This window comes from Toxorhynchites rutilus, chromosome 2 (genome assembly GCF_029784135.1).
Source record: "Toxorhynchites rutilus septentrionalis strain SRP chromosome 2, ASM2978413v1, whole genome shotgun sequence".
In the NCBI taxonomy this organism is placed as follows: Eukaryota; Metazoa; Arthropoda; class Insecta; order Diptera; family Culicidae; genus Toxorhynchites; species Toxorhynchites rutilus.
The window spans coordinates 142,529,587-142,549,073 of NC_073745.1; the positions used below are offsets into that span (position 1 = coordinate 142,529,587).

At 38.8% G+C, this 19,487-nt stretch overlaps 1 protein-coding gene across 1 annotated transcript in view; it reads right to left on the reverse strand.

Annotated features, from left to right (window-relative positions):
* Window positions 1–5,959: 5,959 nt before the first annotated feature.
* LOC129767455 (pro-resilin) overlaps window positions 5,960–19,487 on the reverse strand; it is a 43,504-nt gene continuing 29,976 nt past the window's right edge. Inside the window, exons 2-4 of the mRNA XM_055768377.1 lie at window positions 15,485–15,688; window positions 15,226–15,417; window positions 5,960–7,242 (exon numbers count right to left, since the gene is read on the reverse strand). Coding sequence (XP_055624352.1) covers window positions 7,165–7,242; window positions 15,226–15,417; window positions 15,485–15,688 — 474 coding nt within the window. The 3' untranslated portion in view covers window positions 5,960–7,164. The remainder of the gene's footprint in view (window positions 7,243–15,225; window positions 15,418–15,484; window positions 15,689–19,487) is intronic.

A 19,487-nucleotide genomic window follows, 5' to 3' on the forward strand; every position in this document is an offset into this window, starting at 1 on the left:
TTAACTAAGTCGCCATGAAAAACCATGAAAAACCCGGTCATTTTACTCTAACTATTATATTTAAAATTCTACATCAAAATTGTCTTCGTACGACTTTTAGAGCTTATCATGATCAACATTTTGCGATGCAGAATTCGCCAATATCTTAATCCTGCTCAAAGTTATTGATGGGTTTTCACCCAAAAACTCATGATTTCAATTTTAATTTACTCAAATTCAAAAAATAACATATCTTTGAAAATCACATATTATATAGAGTGAAATTTTCTTTCAAATTCCGTCAACACACATTTTTTATGTTTGCCCCAGAAAGAACGGCAAGCAATTGAAGAGAGTGTATTTTTTGGGAACAAATATCAATAACTTTGAGTCAAGTTGAGATATTTCCAAGTTCTGCATTGAAAAATGTTTGTATCAGTATGTTCTAAAAGTATTTCGAAGACAGTTTGTATGTAGAATTTGAAATATAAAAGTTAGAGCAAAAAACAGTTTTTTTAATGGTGACCCCAACGCATCTTAGGAAAAAGGCGATATTTGATCGATTATTTCAAGAGATAGAAAAAAACTTTGTTCTACAAAGATGCCTCAAATATCTGGGACTATAACATTGTCTTACTATGTTTACCTCTATCTATAGAGATAAGAAAGATAGATTAAAAGAAAATGAAAATATAGAAAATGTTGGTCACCCTATTTTTGGCAACATGAAAATGAGCGCTCTATCATATGTAACAACTTTGTCGAAGACTGTCGAGCTCTAAATGCTAATTTCCACTTAAATGCATCTACTGGACCATTGTGCATTGGTGAAAAGATCTAATTCATTCGCTTCTTTGAGACAGCTGCTCGACCCGGATAAAAGTAGCACAGCATTCCACACTCGGTACTCATTTGTCGATCCATGCAGTTAATTCTGGCGCCTGCTCTATGGTAGAATCGGATTACTAATCGACCGATGCAACCACTGGAACCATCCCTGAGTCGTTGTCGGTGCATGTGTATCCACGAATGTATTGGTGGTTTTGGTCGTCGATCGACGATGTGTACGGCCAGGATCATGTAGCTCGTGTCTTGCTCGATGGCACTTCTAAGTTGATCACTTACCTCTTAAGAGGCAGCAACGGAGGGATCCTGTGAACATCACCGTCCGTGGGGCCGCGATTGTGTCATAGAACACTCAATCTAAGCTCAAATAATATCGAGGAACGATAAGTTCGAATATGGTGTCGAATTTCTGTCAGTGAACACCGTTACTGTAGGTCTCCCAACACAGTACAGTACAGAACACCTATACATCTACATCTACAGTACAGAACATATATTGAGTAAATTTAGTAACCTCCATATAACGGGGATTTCAATAGGGACGCTACAAAAGTAGACCGATAGGGACAGCAAACGACGATATATTTTTTCCCGCTCTCTTGACATTTCTCTTCAGTAAGATTATTAAAATTTACTACGGAGTTAATAGCCTCAATTTCAAGAGCGCTACGTCCAATTTATGGTCGTCATAATCGTCCTGCCAGATCAACAATTCAGCGTCTAGTGGAAAAACTTGAATCCACAGACACAGTACAAAATGTTCCCGTGTCAGTGAGACAAAGAAGTGCCCGTAGTGTCGAGAATATTGCTGCCGCTAGCGCATCAATTGAGGAAGACCCAAATCAATCTCTCACACGTCGTTCTCAAGCGTTGGGCATCTCTATGAATTTTGCGAAAAGATCTTGGCCTACATCCTTACGAGATCTAATTTACGCAAGAACTGAAAACCGCTTGACCACCAGAAGCGTCGTATGATCGTGAATTGGGCTGAGCAACAACTTGGAAATGATCTGGATTTTCATAGAAAAAACATCTTCAGCGATGATGTTCATTTCTGGCTGAATGGCCTCGTCAATAGGCAAAATATGGGTTATTGGTCAGGCTGCGATCCACACGTACTCTATAAGTCACCATTGCATCTCGAAAAAATACGGTTTGGTGCGGTTTATGGTCCGGTGGCGTCATTGGGCCGTACTTCTTCCGTGATGAACAAGACCGCTACCGCTCAATGATAACCGAATATTTTTGGCCCGAGTTTGATGATATGAACTTGGACAATATATGGTTTCAACAGGACGGCACCACAAGCCACACATCGAATTCAACAATAGATTTATTGAAAACCAAGTTTCGTGTTATCTCACGAAATGGCCAAGGCAATCGGTCGTGCGATTTGACGCCGTTAGACTATTTCCTGTGGGGTTACGCCAAGTCTATGGTCTATGCCAGCGTTTCTCAAAATGGCCGATATCGACCCCTTGGGGTCTGTGTGAGGCAAGACGTGCCGTCTCATATTCCACCATATATTATATGCCATCTCGAGCTCGATCAATTTTCACAACTGCAGCTCTCGTCAAAGAGAGTCAAACAGCCAACAAGGTGAGATGTGCATTAGTGCTCCGGGTGCAATGGGTGATTCCCAGCGGCGGAACCAAGTTACACAGGGTCGATCTCGGTTTCCAAGGGGTCGACACAAACGAAAATTGATTTTGGGGGTCGACGAGGTCTAAAAATCGACCCCTATTAATTAACACTTGTTCTTATTTCAAACTTTTATGATACTGTATAAGTTGTATTACGTGAAGCAATTTGTTACAATAATGACTAATATTTTAGTAGAACGAATGATCAAATGAAAAAACAAACATAACAAGCTTGCATTTAGTTTGCGAGTTGTTTGCAAAATAAGATGAATTCATTGTGAACAATGCGCTGAGCTACCAAGTTCGGATCATTTTGGTTTACTACCGAACATACTTTGTTCATGGAGGACCTCGCTCCAATGTAGCATTGCCGTGCGACAATATGAGGATCTCTTTGACAAAGTCAGACAAGTTTGTATATTCTTTACACGCTGCGCCTATGAGTTTCTTCACCCACAAACGAACGCAAGGTATCACAAAACTCGAGCAATTCATGTTTACTTTTGTTCGCCACGGAACCACTGATTCTATATTTCTCGACGAAATGTTCAAGAGCGAAATTCATGCGCTTTTTTGTAAACTATGCTGGATACAAGAAATATATCGTGTGGAGGATACGACAAAGGTGATCGTTCCTTAATTTTTCGAAGAAATTAAATCTAGTACTATTTACAGTTCTGTCAAAAATCAAGATATTTACCCATAAACTTGATTGTTTCCACAACACTGTTGATTGCAACTTTTCTTTTACAGCGAATCCTAATTCAACTTCAGTCGCTGCTTAGCAGAATTCGACGTTTATAAGGGACTTCGGATTCCGTCTCAAAAGTGCTGGTTTGATCAATTTATTCATTACTGGTTTAAAAAGGTTCGACAGTTCGAATAGAAAAGGTGCTATAGGCTCGACAGCTCGTCATAAATGGTTGAACTGCAGCAGCTGATGTTAAGAAAAGCCCCCAACAATTTGTCCTCAAAAGCCTCTGCAACTACTCTAAAATTACTGGCTGTGAAAACAGCAGCAAAGCTCCTACGGAAATCTGGATGTGTATCTTTGTACTTAGGAGCGTAAGTTTGTTTGTGCTTAGACTGCGGCTACGTAGGTTTTAAGATACGGCAGCATGACCAGGGCTATTCATACCATCGGTTGGTTTTCAATCCATTTTACTCCGCAAAACTTCAACCGATCCAATAGTTCATGAATACTCTGCAAATCTTAACGGAACGCTCTCAAACAGGCTGTACAAGCACTGGAGGAATTCATCAGTTTTCCAAACAGTCTTTTTCATTACTTCTTTGAATGATTTGTGAAAACTTGCAAACCGCAGTTACCTATATTCGTGAGCTCGTAGTTTTGGCTGCTTCGGATTTCACGAATTTCTTCATTAAACTGCTTCACTAATCTCCAATTAACATGGGGACCGTCAATGCTGAGTTGACCCACTTCAAACTAGGTTTAGGTTCAAAATATTTCTTCAATCCGCCGAACAAGTCCAATGCACGCGTTGAGCTTAGAAAAGCTGAGCCAATGTACCTGGATTCCATCGTTCCCTTCGTTACATTCCAGTAACGGACGCTAACATCCATCTCTTGCTTTTGTGAAATCTTATTTAACGTTTCGTCGAATCCGATAACGATATCCTTGCAATTTTCGAGTAAACGAAGGATGCCATTCAAAAAGTATGGCTCAATATGTGATCAGGTAGCTTATTCTAGTTCTGCTGAGCTGCATCTTTGGTACCATTCCACTGTCCGAAAACATATGCGGAAAGAGCTTAGCACTAGAGCACTAGAGTTTCATGGGATCATGTCTACCACTTGCTGAGGAAGATTGACCAAATGAGCTCACGACCTTACTCGTGCGTGTATTCTGCGTTTCAATGGATATGGACTAATAACAGTTGTCTTGAATTGTGTCAACGACCGCTATTTTCGTTGAATCTTCTTTGGTAGCGCCTTCATTTTTATTATTTTTATTATTTTTAGTAATTGATTTCTTAATACTCAACAATAACAACAACGTTTTTCAACAGCCTGAATTATAAATCAATCGAATTTTGTAATTCTTAATGTTTGTGTTTGTTGGAAGATGAGAAATCAATCTTGCGTCGATTAGAGACTCTGACTCTAAACGGGACTCAAGTGTCGACGAAAACTCCGTTGACACTCTGATTGAAGATCAATGTATATAAAACTTACAAGAGCACTACATCTAAATAACAATTGAAAACATTGTTCCATATGATTTTTCTTAGGTTTGAATGAAGATTCCTGGTTTTACCGGTTTTCCTGGTTGAGTTTCCACCCTGAATGATAATACACTCATCGACTAATTTAATTCAAGAGACTACAATGTGATTACACAGTGAAAGTGAACTCAAATGATACAGGATACTTGTATTGGTTTTCATTTTTACGTTGATTGGTGCCGAATGCAAATTTTCTATACAATACTGTTCATTCGCCACATTAATTTGATGCAAGGTGCCCATTAATTTGATGAGTTTCCCCAACACAGATTCCGATGGGCTTAGGGAAATCGGCATTGCGAAATAGATGCAAGATGCAGGTACTTTTGTACTAAATTGGGATTTGTTCGCATCTGAATTCGGAAATTGTTTCATTTAGTCACTGGTTTAATCAATAATTTAATCAATACACTCGAATGTCTACTAAGCCAATGATAGTCCTACGTCAACCTTCCGGTTGTATTTTAGGTATAACCAACCCATAGTTTTTGACGTAGGATTAGGTTTTACCGGAACATATTTTCATCTTTACTTTGCGATTTTAAAGTCAGTTTCGAAAATTAATTACCTACTTAAGTATTTGTAAGTAATGTGTATTAATATCACTGAATTTCATGTATATATTTATTGTTGATTTTTAATAATAAAATAAGGTCAAGTTTTCTTATTTCATCAAACGCAAAGTTTCTAAATTGGTAAGTATTATGTATGAATAAGAAAAAAACAAGAGATTTTTAAAGAAATTTTGCTATGGGGGTCTTTGGTATCACTTCATTCTGGAAATGGGGTCTCTCGCTCAAAACAGTTTGAGAACTCCTGGTCCATGCCAACATGCCAGTGACGATTGATGAACTTCGTACGAATATCGAACGTGAAATTGCAGCAGTATCGGCCGATTTATGCTTGAAAACCGTCGAAAATTGGATTCAGTGACTGGACTTCTACAAGTGTGCCCATGGTGGCCATCCAAAAGAAATCGAGTTCCATACATAATGGCATTAAATGTACTTTCACATGAATAAATAATTTCATTGATATTCTTTATTCGGTTTATGTTTTATTAAAAAAAATGTAGCGCTCTTATGGAAAACCCGAAATTTGAATGTTTTCAGTGTGTTCGGGTGTGGTTATTTTTTCAGGGGTCATTGGAACATCACTTGTTGAATGATAAAGCATGTGTAAATAATTTAGGTGTTCAAAATGAGAAATTTCTTTTGTTCTATTGATCAAGTTATGAACAGCTCATTCATTCATAACGCTTTATTTCACTCTTCGTCTATTTTTTCACAACATGGTAGCGAACATATTGCATACATAATATTCTAGCTCCGGAAAGCGGATGGTTTCCTCTCTATCAACCTCTACCGAGACATCTTAACTATCATCTTTAATGTGCTTGGCTCGGCGGACAAGGAGGAAAACCACGGTTTAGGGTAATAAGGTGAAATAATGTTACTCTATAGAATAGCTTGGCTGGTAGTTTCTTTTTATGATTTCGAAAATCACTCGCGGCTTCGAACGGAGTGTGCGTGCAAATATATACCGGTATGGTAATAATCGTAAAACTATTTAAACTTAACGCGACATACTCTGCGCAGTTTTCGCTGCAGCATTTTGGTCGATTGAGTTAGTGGTTTTTTTTTGCTCACAGCGACATGCTCGAATGGATTGCGGATAATCAGGTTCGATCTTTTGGTTATGGGTACAATCTACTATTATAAGACACTCTCCGTTGGTTACTCTATTCAAATGTCGACTAATCGCTACCGCAAGGGGAGAGATGTTAACGAACAAATGTTCCTTCGAGTTCCTTCTAATATCACCTGCGCTGAAGAATAGCAAAATTGAACACTGGATGTTTCGATCCACTAGATTTATGACTATTCTGGGAAACATGTACAAGTTAGATTTTTATAAATTAACGCGATAATTTACGCTACGAGTGAATGTGCGACTTTTCGAGAGGGTGAATGGGTGATGCTTTTCGTAGATTGCATCACTGTGTTAGAGATAGTACAGCCCGTTACACGATGTCTGCGAATGTTTGTCCCTCTCACTTTCCTGTGTTGTGCGTTCTTTGCGGGTTATTAGTAAAGTTTCATAACAAAGGTCGCTCCATAATTTTAGTTTTACTGGCATGTAAACGATTAACGGGTTAAAGGTTCATCAACGCAAACAGACTATATGACTGTCTGTTTCATTTCTGCTAAACACGGTGTACTTATCAGTTAACGGTCTTGTTACTCATAATCTTTAAATGGAGACACATTATGATACTTCGTTAAACATTATTCCGATTCAGGTTGTGTTTGTGTTTTCGTGAGTTTATGATGAAGGTTGTTGCATTCAACGCGTATGCGATACTTGCTGGAAAGATGATATGACGTCGGGTGAACATCAACGCACAGGGTTTGCTCGAGCGCCTCTGGAATTGAGACTGGTTGGTCTTCTTAGTACTTGTATCCGCCAGCATTAGCGCCGCCCTGTCCTGGACCTTCCGGGTATTTAGCTTCTCCTTCGTACGACACCTAGAAAGATGGGGTTGGTTTAGATAGGTCTACGTATATATATTTTTTTTAAAATATGCAATGTGTATAAAAATTAAAATATATTCTGGAAGATAGCACCTTGGATATCGAAAACGTGTAGTTTCCAACAAACCGTTTATATTTCCAAATTGAAGGGAAGTAACATTGAATGCCATGGCACAGTGGACATCCATACTTTAAGGGGTGACCCTCGAAAAAATCGATTTTTTTTTTGCATTTTTGGGAAGCTCGTGTCCTCAGAAATGTTGTCCTGAAAGAATTGTTCGATATTTGATTTCGTTGGAAAGTTACAGACGAAAGTTACCAAAAGTATAAGGTCACCTCAAGGGATATATTTGGTATTACTGCGCGAATTTTCGAACCTGTTTTTCTCGAAACCATGTTTTTTCAGCTGGTGGTATCGATATCTCAGGATCTACTCGACCGATTTGGCTGAGTTTTTTTCATGTGAAAATGAATTATCTAAATCCTTACATAGTCGCTTTGATGTCTATTTTTTTCGATTTTTTATGGGCTTTTTTATTTATTATTTACTAGCTAACCCGGCAAACTTCGTCCCGCCCATTTACTTGATTAATTCTCGAGTAATGCAGAAATTTGTGTTTTATTTGTATGGCAGCCACCCCTAAGAGAGGGGGGAGGGGTATCTAACCACCATAGAAACATTCATTGCACCCTAAAGTTTCCATATGCCTAATTTGGTTTAATTTGCTTGATTAATTCTCGGGTAATGCAAAAAATTTGTGTTTCATTTGTACGGCAGCCCCCTCTAAGAGAGGGGGAAGGAGTATCTTAACACCATAGAAACATTTATTGCATCCTAAAACCTCCACATGCCAAATTTGGTTTCATTTGCTTGATTAATTCTCGAGTAATGCAGAAATTTGTGTTTCATTTGTATGGCAGCCCCCCCCCCCCTTTGAGTGGGGGAAGGACTGTCTAACCATCATAGAAACATTTATTGCACCCTAAAACTTTCACATGCCAACTTTGGTTTCGTTTGCTTGGTTAATTTCCGAGTAATGCAGAAATTTGTGTTTCATTTATATGGCAGCCCCCCCTTAGAGAGGGGGAGGGGTCTCAAAATATCACGAAAACCTTCCCCGGCCCCAAAAACCCCTACATACCAATTTTCATGTCGATCGGTTCAGTAGTTTCCGAGTCTATAAGAATCAGACAGACAGACAGACATCACTCCATTTTTATATATATAGAGATTTATTTTGGCTTAACGTCTTTAAAACATGGCAAAAACATGGATTCACAATTTCTTGTGTATCGTTCGTTGCTTGGTGTTTTAGTGGTGCGGTTTGCAAGGCCTGCGACCTGCGGCCTGATACTGCTGCTTTACGTCCCGAGTACCACCAGGACTGGGCAAAGACGCTTATAGCGGCATCAATTCGCTTAGAGGAGCTGTTTCCGGGTTTTTGTGGCTTTTCTTGGGGACTGGCAATGCTCAAATGCTCATCCCACCACACCCTAGACAGTTCCCCTTTACCAGTGCAAGCCAGAAAAACGAACGGGAATCGAAACCGAAGCCCTCATCTTGGCAAGCGCAACGCTTACCACTAGGCCATGGGGACCACTTTTTTTATGGGCTTATAAACTGCGATTTATCATGAAAAATAACTAATTTTTAGCAAAAATCGCCATTTGGCAATTTTTGGAATTTTCGCCATTTTGGCAATTTTTGGAATTTTTAAAAACCCCTATGTAATGCTTTAGGTATTGTCCTAAAGTTTCAAAATATTCATCATTCTGCGGCACCCCGTTGTTTCAGAACCGAAACCACCAGTAAGGTATCCAGCTGTCAACAGCGTAATAATCATTATTTGTAAACTCGAAAAATGATAAATACAACTCGAAAAATGATAAATACATCTTCAAATATAACTAACGAAAAATGATAAATACATCTACAAATATAACTTTAACAATAACCAAAATACTCGAAAACTTGACTTTATTCCTAACATCTGGAGAAAAAATCACGAAAATTCATGTTTATTCGACCTTCCAGACAGGAGTCCCTTCTTAATACATTTTGTATAATATTTTCCGTTCAAGACAATTGTCTTTTTTAATTTCTTTTTCTTCTTTGTTTGTTTTATAGATACTTCAAATTCTAAGGTTAATTATCCTTCACTAGAAATCGCCAGGATTTGTTTGGAAACATATTATAGAGAAATTTTCTAAAGATAGGAGTTGGGTGTCTAAGAACAAATTGTAGAGCAATTAAACAGCGTTAATTTGGTTGATATAAGTAATAATGTTTATTTTGCCTTGTTCCCTCGTTTGTTTATTCATGCAAGGTGTACCTTCCACAACGAAACTTGTTGCCACAATGGGTGAAAGAATGTCCAAGTTTTTTCTGCAATTGGTGCAATAGTAAACCCGCGATACAAACAGGTGCACCGAAAAAAAAAACATTTTCTACTTTCACGTAGTTTGGGAGAACAGAACCGGCGAAAGTCACCCGAAAAGAGTGTGAGGGCTTATAAACTGTTTTATTGTCTTCCAAAGATGCTGAATGCAGTTGTCTAACATCCAGAATCTTCACAAGCTCTCAAATTAACGAGTTTTTAAAACATCCCGTGTATCTTGTCGCCAGATCGAATTTAGAAAACTCCTTTCGCGCCCGAGGAAGACAGCCCAATGTGTCGGTGAGAGATGTGTTGGCTCGGTTAGACCTTGATTACATGTCCTAAATACAGCGAAATAAAGTACCCTCGTTATAACGTGCCTTCGATTTAACGTCACTGGAAATAACGTACACATTTTCAAAGTGTAAAGAAATAATTCTTTAAATATTTTTTTCTGAAAGAACAATAAATTATCTGTATTTTGATACTAGAACATGTTTCGTACCTTTAACCAATCCCGAAATACAACTGGTTTTGTGATTCCGGATTCTAAATGAATCAAGATTCAATCAACGGTATGAAGGAAAACATCATGAGAAAGGCTAGCTTCGTCTTTTAGTTGAATTTATTCATCAACCGTACCCAAACAGCGACACAATCAAATAATACAAGCTACGTTTCTGAGTTCTTTATTATGCTTCGATATAACGTAAAATTCGATACCACGTACAATTTTGAAAGTGAATTGTACCTTATATCGCAGTTACCCTGTATATGTTTCCTTAAAACTATCGATCTTCGTGTGTAATTGTCCCTACATCCTTATACCCTCCTTCTCTTCCATTGCGAACAATTGGCTCCCTTGCTATAAACAGTAAATTAAGTTGAAATGTAAATATACAATAGATATACGAATAGATTTAAGAATTGAGTGTGTTCTCAACATTGTAACAATTCTCTTATATCCCATTCTTTTCCTCAAAAAAAGATGTCACCCTTCTCGAGTCTACCTCGAGTAATCGGTTTTCCACCTTAACAGTTCAGCTGAAAAGTTTATAAGATAACACAGTAAAACTATTTTTATGCATATTTCAATTTTATTATGCAACATAATTGCCTTCGAGGGCGATACAGCGTTTATAGCGATCTTGCAGCTTTTCGATACCATTTCTATATTTTGTTTCGGGTTTTAATCAAAAAAGGCCTCAGTTTCGGTAATCAGTTCATCATCGGTCTTAAATTTCTTGCCAGCGAGTATTCTCTTCAGGTCTGCGAACAGTAAATAGTCGCTAGGGGCCAGATTTTGAGAATACGGTGATTACGCGTATCCATTGAAAGATGATGCTTTGTGATAGTTAAGTAGATTTTTGCAAGAGGCGCCGTCTAGACGTCAACCTTATGATCTTTTCAGCCGACTGTAACTAACCATAGAGTTAGGAAAATTGTCCATATATAGTTTTATAATAACTCCGTCATTGTTGAAATTCGACCATATGCGCAGAAGGATTTTTTTCAATAACATACGGATGTAGGCTGATAAATAATGCACATACACGCTCGTAGAAAAGGAACAGAAACAAATAGCAAGGTTGGGTAAAAATCAAATCTTAACCTTCAAAACATGTATTATTTTTCGACATAGTCACCCTTTAAGCATTACACATTTTGGTGGAATTAATTTAAACTTCAGGTTTTTCAGAGTCTCAGTTGCACGTGAAGTGTGTGAACGAGCGTTGTCGTGTTGCAATATTATTGGCGCCAGGTTACCTCTATCAAGACAATCTTCACGTCGGAGGTGTTCCAGTGTCTGTATATACTGTATATCCGACGACTTTCACTTGATACTCATATTGATGGGGTTTCAAAAAATATATTTATGGCGCCATTTTGTGGGGGCGGTCATTTTGAATTTGCATTTATCATAAATAACTGCTAGTCAAGCCCTATCATTTTATACTCATATTGATGATCACCTTTTGGAGGTTGATTCAGAAACAACCCGATGTGTCCCAAATGACGATAGCTGTGTACTAAAGGCAGTGGTGTCGAGTGGAGCTTTCGCACCCGGGGCGGAAATGTTCATTTGCATTAATTTGAAAACATCCAATGTATATGAAATTCGTCAGGTAGTTTTTTGGTGAGATTTTTGGAAAATCAATGTTCATTGAAAAATATATTTACAAAATATTTTCTACCAACAAAAAGATCCGAAAGATGGAAAAGATACGATCAATTCTCGCGATTTTTTGGAGCACAAAGAATCGATCCAAAAAATCGAAAATCGGAAGAGAAAACATTGATCTTCTAAATATCAATCCAAGATCGCCCAATTCTAATTCGCACCCAGGGTGCAAGTGTAGCACCCGGGGCATTGTTTTGTAATGTTTAGCAGTTAAATTTTTTTTTCATGCAAATCAACCATATTTTTCCTTTGTTTTCGAAGTAATGAAAACGCAAAATAGCGCTGAAACGCTAAAATGAATATACAGGAATCTACGTTCATCTTTTGTTGACAAATCAAAGACCAAGTTTCATTTGTATGTTTTGAAACGGAACTGAAAAAAACACAGTCTGAAACCGCAAAAACTCAGGTGTTGTCACGTCACAAAAGTATTGGACTGGCAACAAGCGAATTTAACTGTAAAATATTCTACAACTGAAGATTCTTATCGGAAATTTTCTTTCTTGACATCGTGACACCGATTTCTACAAACCTTCCCGAAATTTGTCAGTGAGTGGTAGGGTCGCTCTCTTTTGTTTTGGTCGTGGCTTCCACATTATCTGAACACTGATGTATACGACCTTACAGATGGATAATTCAATAATTTCTGTATTGATGAAACATAGCTTTCATGCTCAAATATCTTTTTTCCGTGTTTGCACCTCAATTTTAGCCCTTCATTGCGTCATCCGTGATTTTCGTTATATGCGATGACCTAGCCCGACTATTTCGCGGATAATCGGGGTTCTACTGTACTCGAAACAATCGCAAAACTCGTTTTTTCCCTTCCTATTTTTTGATTAAAGGGTGTGTCACATCAAATTGCATCACGGAAAAAGCGCTGTAGGAATTTAATTTTTAGGAATTATATCTTCAGCTTTCGCTTATAATCAGATAAGAGTGTATAGATCACGTTGGCCATGCTTCACTGTCAATTTTTCGTAAATTTGGAAAAATGTCGTCGAATGAAAAAGAGCGTCGTGAATTAATCCTGCGCACTCATTTCGAGAATACGGAGTTGTCACATCGGGACATCGGTAAGATGCTGGGAATCGTCCAATCCACGGTCAGCAGAGTACTAAAACGATACTTCGAGAACCTAACCATCGACCGGAGGGTGAAGAACGGCAAAAATGGATGCTCCGTCAGTGAAAAAGATTACAAGCGCGTGGTTAAGCAGTTTAGACGTGATCCGAGAAGTTAGGTCCGGGATGTCGCCAATAAGCTGAATTTGTCAAGTTCATTCGTCCAGCGGACCAAGCAGCGGGAGGGCCTGCGTACATACAAAGTTCAGAAGGCTCCTAACCGCGACGAAAGGCAAAACATGGTGGGCAAGACGCGACCCCGGAAGCTGTACACCGAATTGCTGACGAAGCCGCATTGCCTGGTAATGGACGACGAAACCTACGTCAAAGCTGACTTTCGTCAGCTGCCGGGCCTGTTGTTCTTCTCCGCAGAGGACAAATTCAGCGTTCCGGAGGAGATTCGCAAGCAGAAACTATCCAAGTTTGCCAAAAAGTACAAGGTGTGGCAAGCGATCTGCTCTTGCGGAAAGCGGAGCGCCCCCTTCGTGATGACCGGCACGGTAAACGGGCAGGTTTACCTTAAGTAGTGCCTACAGAAGTTCTTACTACCACTATTGAAGCAGCACGAGAACCCGACCATCTTCTGGTCGGATCTCGCTTCGTGCCACTATTCAAAGGACGTGTTGGAGTGGTACGAAGCCAACGGGGTCACCTTCGTGCCAAAGGAAATGAACCCGCCCAACGCGCCGGAGCTTCGCCCAATAGAGAAATATTCGGCGATTATGAAGCAGGCCCTCCGGAAGAACCCAAAAGTTGTCAAATCGGAGGCGGACTTCAAGAGAAAATGGAATTCTGTTCAAAAAAAACTACAACCTGACGTTGTACAGAACCTTATGGACGGGGTAAAGAGGAAGGTGCGAGCATACGGGCTTGGGCTCGAAGTATGAATAAAAAGAAAATGCCAAAAGTTGTTTAATAGTTTTTATTTTACTGTCTAAAATTTTCAAAAGAATCGGTCTACTGGGCGAATTTCTATAGCGTTTTTTCCGTGATGCAATTTGATGTGACACACCCTTTATATAAAAACGTTTTGTGAATTTGTTTTTCAGTGTACATGAATGTCAATTTCACCAAAGACCATCTAACAAACTTTATAAACATTTGGAACGCTTCATTAACATTTGGAACGCTTCATTAAGCTTGCTCATAAAGTCAGTCTGAATTTTTTACTATTTATTTCCGTACAGTTGCTGACAGGATCAGAACTAGCGGCAGCTACTGAGGAGACCAATGGATCGCAAGATTACTGAACTAGATGGTGACACCAGTTCCAGCCGAGAAGTTGTTTTCTAGAATTGGCGCTAAAACCAAGAATCGGTTTCGACTAGATGTCAGACGATTGGCTTTTATATGATCGTTAACATCTGAGTTCCGTGCAGATACCAGTTGGTTGCTTCATTTCTAATAACGTTTTTCAATCAATTAATTTAATTAAATGATTCCATGACAGCACAAGATGGATATTTTGGAACAGTTCTTGTTCTTACTGGACATTAAAGTTTTGTTTTGTGGCCTTCATGTCGAGGAGCCAAATTAAATGCTTTTGATATCTGAGTAGAAATATGAAATTTGTGTTCCCCGTTTACGGTGTGAGAGGGGATGAAGTCGCAAAATTGAAAATTGATTGTAAAAAAAAAAACCAATTATTGATTGTATTGGATTAAGCTTTTCGTAAGCTACATACCACATTAACCAGATTTGGAAAATCACGCGTGCAGCTGTAATAACACATTCTGTAATGTCCATATAGCATGAATACATAAATCGGAAAAAGGACTTCTGATTTCTCAAAAATCGATTCTCTAGTACCGATTTAATCAGTGAATCAATCCCTACGCCGCTTAGAAAATCGATTCGTCAAGATCGATCTCTTTATAAATATCGTTCAATCATACTCTGTTCAATCAATCTCCAACAGCCAGTGTATTCCCGAGTAAGGGAAGACATCACTTGTCATATCAATCCACAAAATTAATGACGTTCACTGCGTAATGTGTAAGGCCTTTGGAAAAACACGAGATCCCTAATTGCGGATGTTCAACACGATAATTATGATGTTATTCTTGGTTTAAGATGAAAATAAGTCACAAGCGAAGAGAAATTTCGAAGATGTCTATTCCGTTAGTCAAAAAGAGAATCTAACTGATCGCGGCCCTATCTATCATATTCCACGAATCCACGAAAAACATTTTAAGCGCCAATTAATTGCTGCTAATTGTAGAAGACACACCACTGTTTATCTGCAAGTATACAACACTCTGCTAAACTTTTATTATGATCATCAGTCACTTACCTCTGCGTTGTATCCGTTCTTCCAGTCGGCAGTGTAACGCACGACCTGAGTCCGTCCGTCGGGCAGCTGAACGCGGTACTCACCACGGGTCACGTCGCCGTCACTCACGGCGTTGTGCGAGTAATCATTGCCGGTATCGAGGTCGTTTACGTTGTAGTTGAAATCGAACGGCATTCCGGGCTCGTGGTGATGCTATTGGTGCGGAAAAAGCATTAAAAACATTAGCTCAGATTAGCGCGGTAATCTTCCCACTACTCACATCATCCGCGGCTGGTGGGCCGTAGGAAGGTGCTGGTCGGCCAGGTGTAGGCGCTGGTGGACGTGGAACCTGCTGTGGCTTAGGGGCGGACGGGAAAGGCTGGTTTGGTTTATCGTAAGCATAGCCCTTGTCAGGAGGTAGGTACTGGTTGTTCTGTGCTAGCGTCTGATCTACGATGGTCAGTGCCAGACAAAGAGAGAGACCCTGTGGACAAAAATAACAAACAAACAAAGAAAACGAATTAGATCTCGTGCCAAAAAACAGTTGGATACATTAGTTGCTTAGTTGCCAGTGCAGGCCTCAATAGCATGACCCATCAATTGGCATGCAACATCTGCCACGACATTTTCTCTACTTCTCGTTTTCTCGCTCCACTTAATCTAGGTTGGAAACGATTATACAATTAACGACACTGTAACGCTTTTCCACATCATGCCGACACGTTTAACCCAACTGACGAAATTCTAGCCCCGGCAACACAATGACCTATTGTGGGACTGACATCCGAAGAGGAAACTACAAGGCGCAAAATAAATAAAACACGAGTCATTTTTCTTAACCACCTCGCCCCTTTCCTCCTCATGCCATCATCTCGATTTATTACCACTTCAAAGTTTGGAAAGGTATGGTAATTGTAACATGCCGGCAAATAACACCGCGCGCGATGGCAACATCAACCAACAATCTTAGTTCGATTGCAGCATCTCAACCCCGGCAGCCTATCCCCGTTCTGAAGAAGATCAATAGAAGAATAAGCGTTCTAAGCTGCCGAGTTGCCGCTGGGATCGGCTTGGGAGTATGATTTAGGTATAGGTGGGTCTCTCGAACTTCTCCAGAGCCCTTCCGTTCTTTTGTTTTAGCAGCACCACATTTTTCCCTAAAGGTCTCTCTCACCTTAAATGGTGTTGCTACATCGCAGAGATGCGTCGTTTGTGAATTAGCGCTCAGAACTTCAATTAGTACGGCATAGGATCAACCGAGAAGTCAACCTACTGTAGAGCTATATATCTGCAGGCAAAATATCGTCGATCATGATCATCATAAACATTTGCAAAAACAGCGATAATTGGATCTCTGTCGGTGGAAACATGGCGGTGGGAACCTTGGAGTGCCCCTAGGAGAATTCTAAACCTCCAGGTGTTTGTTGTGTGTCCTTCGAACGAGATGACACTTGACGAGAAACCGGATCTCTGATCGATCGGAATCGTCTAAACCACGTTTTGTTTTTGTTGTTCCATCTGAATGCAATCAGCTCTGTGTGAGCGCGAAGTGAGGATGCTACCGACAACGCTCTGCATGTCGCCTATGAAAGGCACCTTATGTGTGGGAATAATTATCCAACAAGGAACTTGTAATGCACCCGAGCTTTTGTGCGGAGTGTTAATTATTCCGTTTTAATGCGATTCTTTTAGTTTTTTTTTCCCCATTTTGTGTTGCTGTTTTCGAGTGATGGGTTCGTCTCTTTCGTTGCAGGTCTTTTGTAGGTCGAAATGAAAACCAGCGAGACTAATTTGAAATAGTTCACTTAAGGAGAGTCTAACGGAAATAAGCTTTCTTTAATTACCGTGTAAAAGTGTGACAAATAATCTCTTGATGGTTGTTGACGACACTTGGTGATAATCTTCAAGATGAGCAATTAACCGTTTTCCAATTATATGAATTTGCAATGTAGGCATAACAATTGAAGATTGAATGTATAGAATGTAAAAAGAGGTTTGTCCGCCACTACTTTTTTTCTAATATTCCATTTTCCTGACATTATATTTAAAAAAGTTACTCCCAGTTTTGTTTACTCAACTATATGTGATTCGATTATTGTTGGACTCGATTATAAACAGTTTATTTTTTGATGTAAAATATTTTTATATTTGAGATGTAAAATATTTTTTTTACATCTCAAATATGACTTGTGTCAAGAAAAAATGTAATCTTTGAACGTTAAGGTGAAATTTAAGTGGCTATCATACCGTTCTGAATCATATTTCGGACTCTCTGTTTTAATATCTTGAAATGCTTAGTGCACTGATGATATAACTATAAAATTAATATCACAATTGCTTCTTTAGAGTAATCCCTTGGTTTCACTATCATTTAATATGAGAACTTCATTTGAATTATAACATAATCGGCAAAAATCTATCAACACTACTAACTATCGTTTGTGTTTGACGTTTGCTTAGCGTGAGCACGTAGAATTTACCCGTTCATCAATATTTAAATTTCTCCCGTGTTCTCATTTCAGTTCTCATCATCGTTAACAGTTTACTGTGATTGCTTGGTAAGTGTTTCGCAGTTGACTATAACATATAATCAAGTGTAATTTAATTTTCGTCCAAAAATTACAAAATAAAGTGTCCGAAATTTGAATTCAATCTGTCCGAAATTTGATTTAATGTCCGAAGTTTGATTTTTATAAGTTACCCAGGGCCCGAAATCTTCGAAGGTGAAAAATGAAGACCGACTCTACTTTCAGTAGCTTCGCTTCGACTAGAACTGCTTCGGCAGTCGTCCACAACAAAAAGTGACTTGACTAGAAAATGAATTGATTAGCGTTGACTAGCGAGGATAACTGGTGAACTAGTCCAGTCAGTGGTTATTTTAAGTGACTCGACTAATGAATACAAATCTGCCTCTTCATTCAACTGACTTCAATCCACATTTCTACTCCCCTAGGAACGAAATTTATACACGCGTACGCAATCTTATTTCTACATCCATATAAAGAGGAACGGAAACATGATTTCTGATGCAAAAAAGAAGTTACCCCATCCATGGACGGTTTATTGTCTACCCATCGAGAACTCAAACCAACGAACTTAGACATTTATCAAGTATGCTATAAAGGTCCTCGCGTTAGTATTGGTTAGTATTAGGCGTGCAAAATAGCGCACACACACTGCAACTACACGCTATTTATAAGTGTGAGTAATTTTCGTGTATGATACAAAAGAATCTAGCTCACCTGTAGCGTATGTCAAACCACGCTGAACTCGAACATCGATGCATGCACACGTACATGGGAGAGAGAAAGAGAAGAACGAATTCGTTTTGGGGGAAGTCCTTTCAAAATGCAATGAGGAGAATTTGACTGGGAAGAATGAAATGATATAGTCGAGTCGGTAGAGGGAGATAGCGACTAAACGCCCGACTGACTGTTTGGTCGTTTTGGCGGAGAAACCACGTGAAGAAGCCAAAAGTTATTACTAACTGAATACGGATATAGTCAGTCAGATAGTCAGCTGACTATCCTCAGTTGACTATGACTATGCAGGACCCTGATAGAACCAGTTTAAGACAACAGAGTCCGAAACAAATAGTTTTATACTCTGTCATTGTTGAAATTCGAACATGTGCGTAGAAGGTTTTTTTTCATCAAATATGATCATCTATCACCTTCTGAGAGATTCTGGAAAAACATAGTTTTTTCATGTGAGAAAGGTGTTTTCCGACTTTAAGGGGATGGATCAAAAATTAAATTCTTCTTTTATTTTCAATAAACGAAAAATATATGCATAAAAAACGAATAAAAAAAATTATTTTTGGCTCGATATGATTTATTTTCAGTTTCCGGCTACTCTCCAAACTTTTAACGAATTTTCAAATCGAACGTAAAAATGTATAACGACGTATAATGTATGCTTTAAAATTACGTATTAACAATTATATGCAATATCTACGACAACCTGATAGAAAGGATATACTATACAGTTACACTGAAATTTTTCTACTGTACTATTTACGTATCGCAATATGTACCCAATTTTTGTTGCATGGAAAAGACTGTTGAAAAAACAGTACTCAAGCCTCAAATGACCCATTTGTTTGATGATTGTTACACACACTCTTGCTAAACTTTCACTGCATCAGTTTCGACCTGCCCTATGATGTTTGATCAAATGTTTAGAATTCAAGATTGTGATAATCGTATAGTTGCTTTATCGATTAAGATATTTAGTGTTGTTTTTTTTTCAATTTTTATCCTATAGAGATTTCTTCACAGAAC